This window comes from Lepidochelys kempii, chromosome 9, assembly GCF_965140265.1.
Source record: "Lepidochelys kempii isolate rLepKem1 chromosome 9, rLepKem1.hap2, whole genome shotgun sequence".
Classification (NCBI taxonomy): Eukaryota; Metazoa; Chordata; order Testudines; family Cheloniidae; genus Lepidochelys; species Lepidochelys kempii.
Window position 1 is genome coordinate 36947641 of NC_133264.1, and position 8349 is coordinate 36955989.

General features: G+C 37.0%; 1 protein-coding gene across 1 annotated transcript; it reads left to right on the forward strand.

Annotated features, from left to right (window-relative positions):
- Positions 1–1489: 1489 nt before the first annotated feature.
- Positions 1490–7362, forward strand: SCG2 (secretogranin II). Its single transcript, XM_073359937.1, has 2 exons — positions 1490–1626; positions 5105–7362. The coding sequence occupies exon 2, from the start codon at positions 5119–5121 to the stop codon at positions 6991–6993; it is 1875 nt and encodes a 624-aa protein (XP_073216038.1). The 5' UTR covers positions 1490–1626; positions 5105–5118; the 3' UTR covers positions 6994–7362.
- Positions 7363–8349: the final 987 nt, after the last annotated feature.

An 8349-nucleotide genomic window follows, 5' to 3' on the forward strand; every position in this document is an offset into this window, starting at 1 on the left:
CTGTCCCCGGCAAAAGCATCATACAGACAGACAAAGACCCTTTGTTTTTCTCCCTCCTCCCAGCTTTTGAAAGTATCTTGTCTCCTCATTGGTCATTTTGGTCAGGTGCCAGTGAGGTTACCTTTAGCTTCTTAACCCTTTACAGGTGAGAGGATTTTTCCTCTGGCCAGGAGGGATTTTAAAGGGGTTTATCCTTCCCTTTATATTTATGACCCATGCATTATATTTTGTGCTTTCTGATTTATAGCCAAGCAGTATTTTTGTCCTCTTGCCTATATGTACAAGCTTTGGTATGCTGATAACTGAGTGCAGAGTTTACTAAATGACACATCATTGTTTACATGTCAATAAGTTAATACTTGGGCGCGAAAAGTGTGAGCCTTTCCTACCCACTTCTGCACCCAGAAGGAAACAAAAGCAGGACAGAGTGGGAGAGCTAGTCCTGGACCTTTGTTCCATCCTGAAGCCAAGAGCCATTCTACTGTCATGCTGGGATGCAGTAGAAACTGCATTGTACTCTGCATGTCTATGCAGAGGCTTTGGCCAGTGAATTAGTGTAGTGGAATGGCTACACCACCTCCCCCACAGTACCCACAATACGCAGGCAGTGTGGAAACACTCTTTCATGCCTGGGTTTTTCCCCTCACCACTGCTTTTTTTTTGAGGGGGGGGCCTTCTATGACAGCTCAGAGAGAGATGGGAATGACAGGATTGACTCCTTATGCGGTTAAGAAGTGGGAGTTTCATAAATGTTCCATGATGGCCTGTTCAAGTGCTTTTGACAATCCCACTCAAACTGTGGAGGTCCAGCTCCTGAGAGGCACAGTGGCCCCACAGGAAAGGCATATGCAAAACTGGGCAATAGATAGCCTGACCATGTGTATCATGTGAGCCCTTCCATACCGTGTCCTAATCCTTGGCCACCAGGGCACATGCTTTATAAAACTCACGTATTTCTACTTTGCTATCCAGTCTTTGCACATGTAGTCTGGTCACCTGTGTGGGCCTATCGAAATCAAACTGGAAACAGTACTGTGGGCTCCTTCCAATGTATACATGTTAGGGGCTGTATGCAGTTTAAAAGCTGGGGTAGGTATATGCTGACTTTATAAACTGAAAGCATTTATTATTGTATTAGATTAGAAAAATAATTTCATAGCCATTTTGGCTGGTATTCTCAAAGAGGGTGCTGAGAGTTGAAAGTCACAATGCCGTCTATTAATTGTATGCAGATCACAGAATGTTCATTGTAGTTTTTTAAAATTTTTGTTGAGGGTTTTTTCCCAGTATTCTTGTCTCTGTTATTCAGAGGGTCTCTTTGGCCCTTAGTCTTTTGGATTCTATGAAAACTGTAGTGATCTCTAGAGGCAGACAGAGGGCATAATTGTACAGAAGAATTATCTCAAAAATAGCCCAAACTTATTTTTCTCCAGCATTCTCTCAACAGCTCTGCCGCGCTTGTGGTTTGTGACTGGGTGAGGTGACGTCAACGTGGCAATGCAGAGTCAGGTGATGTACAGTATAAGCAGAGGGAGCTGTTCTAGTGCTGAAAACAGTCCACAAACTCACAGCAAAACGACAAGGAAGATCATGCTTTGGGTTCGCTCTGCTATCTAAGTCACACAGGTAAGGGAGCTTTTTTCTTTGTACTGTCAAAGACTGAATGTAAAGTTGTTTGTTCAGAGCTTTTCCCATTCACTCTACACCAGGAAACCAGCACAATTAGGGACCATAACAACCTGATGCACTTCATTTAGCATAGAAATAGGGTTTTCCAGATGAATTAATCTTTCTCTTTTTTATTTCTTACCTATGATTTAGATATGGATTTAAAAATAATTAAAAGGATATAATTAAAATTCTGAATAAGTGGGAAAAGTTAATGGTTCTACAGCTAGCGATTACAATTTGACATCAGCTTAATTTGTTCGCTGAAGCTATCACACATCATTTAATGTTTCTCTTTGTGATTTCATTCACTCCCGATGGTTCACTGGCATGTAAAATCATTGTGTAAAATAAGAGGTTGCCTTGGATACATGTACAGTTCAATTAATCTTCCACCCATCTAAATAATCAAGTATGCCAATTCAGAAACCACTCGATTTACAAAATACTAAAATTCATCTTAATACGAACCCTAGTTTGTATATTAGCAATAAGACAAACTTTTAAGAAAGCTAATTGACTGCAACCAATTTTAATTGCTCAAAAAGCAAACAAATGATGAAGAGGGGGTGTTGCATTTTCACATTTTCCTTACAGACAAGTCCCATAGGGATTCCTGCTGTAGTTCACAGAGCATTATGAATTCTGTGCAAGTTCCATAGGAAAGCTTATGAGTTTTCATGCAAAATTTTAATTGGAAATATTATATTCCTATCAGAGCACCATGTGAATCTACAGGAAAGGGCTCAAGGGGAAATATTACTGCTGCCATGGAAACACCCCAGAAAGGGAATTTTGGTTTTGATTGTTTGCCTCTTCTCAGAAGACCCTCTGTCACTCTGTATTTCCTTTGACAGTACACATTACCCTGAGAACTCAATCCCCTCATTTTATGAATGGTGACTACTTAATTTGATGGATAAGAGTCTGGGTAAGAGATGACTTCTCTCTTTGTTAGGCGCTAACAGGACAGCACATACAGAGTAGCACCACAATTATACAGCTGTTGGGAAAACAGCTGTTTTATTGTAATGTGCTTTAAAAGGAATAATAGAGAATGTTTTTTATGGATTTGACATAAAGAGAAATGTACTCTATTTTTCTCATATTTATAAATTAGGATTGGGGAGGAGCCTATTTTCCCTAAATAAGGTATCACATTTAATGAACTGATTTTTGTAATCTAGTTTCAGGGGTTTTAAAACAAATTATATACAACTGTTATTTTCAAATATTTCAAATATCATCTACCAATAAATTGGAAGTGAAACTGATCCAGACAGAAGTGCATATGAAATATTCAGAAGGGAATTAATAAAATATCATATCTCAAAATGAAATATTTTTTAAATAAAATGCTAGTCGAATGCCAGTCTAAACTTTGCCTGTGTTTATCTTTCATGATTTTACTTAGATTTTCCTGAGTTTTACAGAGGATATAAAAGTGTATAAATAGCATGTACTGTCAGAGGCTGAATTAATCATCTTTATCAGAGGGAGGATTTTAATGGACTGTTTTACCTGGAAGATCTAGATCTATTATTATGAAATAATTTTTCAGCAACTAAAAATGCACAGTATTTTATTTATGAATAAACTAAAGATTAATCAATAACCAACTTCTCCACTGAAAAACATTAGCTTCATTCTATTGCAACTATAGGTTCTAATCAACATAAAAATGTTAACTGTGCAGGGTTTTGTGGGGTTTTTTGGACAGATTTTATCCCTTTCAAAGCTAAAGCCTTTTCCATAACAGAAGGTACAGGGTTCTCTTGCTTTTGTTTAAGGATACAGAGAGATGGTGTTTATTGATTGCTCTGAAATAATCCATTCTGGAGTATTAATACGTGATTGGATAAAATATTTGATATTCACAATGATAATTTGCTGCAGGCATGGAGGGAAAAAAAGCAATTGTGGGTAACTGAGGCTACTTTATTTGCTTTATTTTGTCCAATTATTTCATGTTAAACCACAATAAAGAATCATCTGAATGGAAACACTATGTGTAAGTTGAAGTGAACATATCCACTGTTACAACCATGGGTAAATTCTACTCTATGTAGGTCCTTCTGCTAGTATGAATCACTAACATCTTACCAGGATGTTTTCCATAGGCTCATGGGAAAAGTGCATGAAACAAAAAAGGCCAATTAAGCTCAGTGTTTTTTTTTCTATCCTCACCATTTTTCTCATTTACTGTACTTTATGCATGACTGAAGGAATAATATAATTGAATTGGGTAAAATAGGCTAGTATTTGTTGTAGCCAAGTCCTCTGCGGTGCTAAGCATCTCCTGGGAGTGGAGTCTTTAACCTCAGTTGGTGGCAAGAATGCCCAGCACCTTGTAGGATTGGGCCTTTTATAGAAATATTTTCATATGTTGCAGTGACATGACTGTGTTACTTATATATGATGGTATAATATTTTAACTTATTTTACTTCTGTTTTTTTATAGAGCAAAATTCTCTGGTGCCGTGCACTTTCACTAACTTATGGGGCTTTCACGCATCAGAGAATTTGGCCCGTAATGCCAAGATTCTACATGTGTATCCATCCTACTCGCTTGAAGTGAATGGCAAAACACCCATTTTCATTTCAAAGCAAAAATGAAAGACTGGTTAGCCACCACAGAAGAAATTGCCACTCCGTCTCTGCCTAACCAAGTCCATTTAAAAACAGTGATTTAGGAAGACATCAACATATGATACCCTTAAGGGACAGAATAGATTAACCCACAAAGGGTCTTAGCTTTCCTCACTGCCTATGGAAAAATTAACAAACGTGTGTATTAATAATATTCTTGAAAAGCAGCATAAGGGAATATTTTAATATTTTTTAAATATTCATACAAGTAAACATATAAATCACCTCATGATTTTATTGGCCATTCTGTCACATTGGCATTAGCCTGGAATAAAACCATTCAGTGGAGTCAGTGTAGTAGCAGACTGGACAACTGGGCAACAGGATTCTATGTACAGTTTATCACTAAGATTGTATTAATATTTTAGGCCAAATTTTCAAATGCTGATGCTCAAATCAGTATCTAGATGCATAAATGGGTATTTTATGAACTATGTAGGATTTCGGTTTTCTGTTTAGATTGGAAAATCAAGTTCCTTTATATATAAGTTAACTTTATTAGGGGCTTTTTACCTGACAAAGTATAAAGATGCAAAGGTTTTATCATTTCAAACCAATTGGTTCCATTAACCTTATCAAAGGAATGACCCAAAAGACTTCCAGATAAACCCACAATAAATCTAGAGTTGCCATAAAGGGATCATATGGGAATTCTGTTGGCTTTTCATAATTAATAAAAACATAAATACCATGAGTTCCAGTTCAAAGCAGCAATCTCAAATTTGCTTTTGCTTCACACTTTACTAACTATCTCTGTATGTTAACTGTCCTTTTTCTTTATTTTAAGGAAAGATTTCAAACATGGCAGATACTAAACCCTGCTGGCTTGGAGCAGCCTCCTCTCTCACCTTTTTCTTTGTCCTAATCTGTTGTGTTGATGCAGCGTCAATCGAACCTTATCAGCTGCTTCAGAAAAACCCAGACTATTTAGGGAAAAATTTACAAAGGCTCCCAAGCCCAGATATGATCAAAGCCTTGGAATATATAGAAAATCTCCGCAAACAAGCTAACAAGGGAGAAAATGGCCAAGATTACAGCTTCTATCAAGGTGCGCCATTTTTTCTGCAGCAGAAAGAAAGCAAAGATCAGAGTCACCTATCAGATAATAGAAGAGATTCTTTGACTGAAGATGAGTCACAATGGGTTAGGTCAATGTTGGAAGCCTTGAGGCAAACAGAAAAAGAGTCAAAGGCTGGATCAAAAGAAAATAAACCATATAGTATGAGTTCAGATAACTTCCCAGCTGGAGTGAGTGATAATTATGAGGCTTATAAGTGGCCTGAGAGACGACACAAACATGACAAAATGCCACATGTACATGATGAAGAAAGTTCAAGAGACAGTCCTTTCAAGCGCACCAATGAAATAGTAGAAGAACAATATACACCCCAAAGCCTTGCTACTTTGGAGTCTGTCTTTCAGGAGCTGGGGAAAATGACAGGACCAAATAATCACAAAAAAGAGAGGCTGGATGAAGATCAGAAATTGTACACAGAAGATGAAGATGATGTATATAAAGTTAATAATATTGCTTATGAAGATGTAGTGGGAGGAGAAGACTGGAATCCAATAGAGGAAAAAGTGGAAAGCCAAACACAAGAAGAGATAAAAGATCGTAAAGAGGAAATTGATAAAAATGAAGAAGAAATTGATGATGAAATGAAGAGATCAGGGAAGCAAGGCTTCCTGGAAGATGAAATGAGGAGAGACAGTAAAGATCAAATGTCAGATGACATTACAAAGCTAATGAATTATTATCTGAAGAGGCTGATGAGCAATATTGGAAATGGCAGGGTAAGGACTGGACATGAAGAAAAAAGGGCAGGTATATTTTTGGAAAAACTTGATCCTCAGTCTATCTCTCAACTAGTAGAAATCTCAAGGAATTTACAAATCCCTCCAGAGGATTTACTAGACATGTTGAAAACTGGAGAAAAGCAGCAGCAGAGTGAAAGGGTGGAGACCGAGCAAGAACCAGAGCTCCCAGAAGATCTTGAGGATGACATCTCTGAAACTAATCTAGACCACACAGATATATTTAAAAATAAAATGAACCCTAAAAATGGTTACATGAGGCAGCCAATTAATGTTATGCCAGATAATCTACCTGAAGACCTCAATATTGAAGATATTGTCAATCTTTTAGGGACTGATAATTTAGCTAATCAGAAAACCTCGTACTTTGTAAATCAGCTTAATGAAGAGAACAGCTTTCCAAGACTTTCCTACATTCCCAGAAGACCTAAAGGACATCAACTTCCTAAAGCTGCTTGGATTAATGATTTGGAAAGACGACAAATGGAATATGAAAAACTAAATGTAAAAGATGAAGAACTAGCAGATTACTTGGCAAAGATGTTGGCAAAATACCCTGAAGTTATCGATACAAACCAGCTGAAACGCGTTCCAGTCCCAGTTTCATCTGAAAATGATCTACAGGAAGATGACCAGTTTGAGCAAGCAATCAAAGAACATCTAAATCAGCTGGGACCACAAGAATCTGATAAACTAGCCTCACTCAGCAAAAGGCTGTCCATGGCCCGGGAGAATGACGACACACAAAACAGGCAGTATCTGGATGAAGATATGTTAGTGAAGGTGCTGGAGTACCTAAACCAGGAGCAATCAGACAAAGGAAGAAATCACATTAATAAAAGGGCAATGGAAAATATGTAATTGTTACCCACATATAATTTTTCTGCAATGTTTTGATTTTTACCCCAATTCATTTGTGATTTTTCCCCCCTAAACAACTTGCAGTTACCGTTGAACAGTCTGCATAACTTTCTCAGAGCTGTTATTGTTTATGGATATACATATGTGTTATAAATCTTGGATCAAGTACAAATTGGTTCAATTGTTTTAATGAGCAGGGTTATGAATTTAAGTAAAATAGTAATATGTAAACAAATGACCATTGCATTGTTGATACAACATGATAAATGAACAGTGCTATCATATTTGAAGTTTTTTAAATTAATTCAATTATTTTATTACTGTCTGTAGTGTTTTTTTGTGGAGTACTGAATAAAAATACAGCATATATATAGTTTTATTTATAAGGCTTTTTCTATTCTTTGTTTTATTGTTGATGAATAAATATTATTTCTGGACAGTAGACTGTGTTTCTTTATGACAGTTGATAGAATGTGATTTTTAGGAGAAAAACATTTTTTACTTCGATATCCAATCTTCCTAGCTTTAACTGATTTTTTGAAATTATTCAGCAGAAAATACTTCTGGCTTTTTGGGCTACACAGTCATGTACTGGCCTGATTGGTGAAGGTGCTGAGCAATTGCAGTTCTTTCCTGGTATCATTTGGAGCTGAGGCTGAATGGAATCTTTTGAAAATCTGGCCACATAAGATGATTGGTTATGGATCTAGGGGAGGTTGATCTATTCAACAGAAAAGACACACTGCACTGGAAGCCTATAAATATATATAAAAAAAGTGAAAACCAAACTTTTCATGACAGTTCTACATCTAATCAGAAAAGAGAAAGCTCCAGCAAGTAGGTTCTTCAAAATATCATAAATTTTCCCTATGTTGCTGTGTAGCAAGCAGGCATTAACCCACAGCTATGAGCTAAGACAACTTATTTTTGTGACTATGGTAGCACAATGGATGGGGACTCCTTCCTTACATATTTTTTGTGTTTATAAAAATGATGACTGCTTCCCTTACCATTTAAAAAAGTTTTGGCTATTATGGCCCCACTCTACATGGAAGTTTGTTCCATTAATTAGGCTCCTGGTAAAGGCAAATGGCTGCCATAACTGTCTTTCCTAGGTTATGTATCAGTCAAGGAAGGATTTAATAGTGAGATATAGCTCTGGATCCTTTAAAATTCTTCTCCAGACCTTGTTAAGACCTTTTAGAAGACACCCTGAAAATTCTAAGGTTCTGTTCCTCCAAATGCTTATGCATACGAGATGGCCCCTGATTTTCAGGGGGACTATTCATGGGCGTAGTTAAAGTATGTCCAGGACTGAGGCCAAAGTAGGGTTCCTCCCATATTCTCAAGCATCTG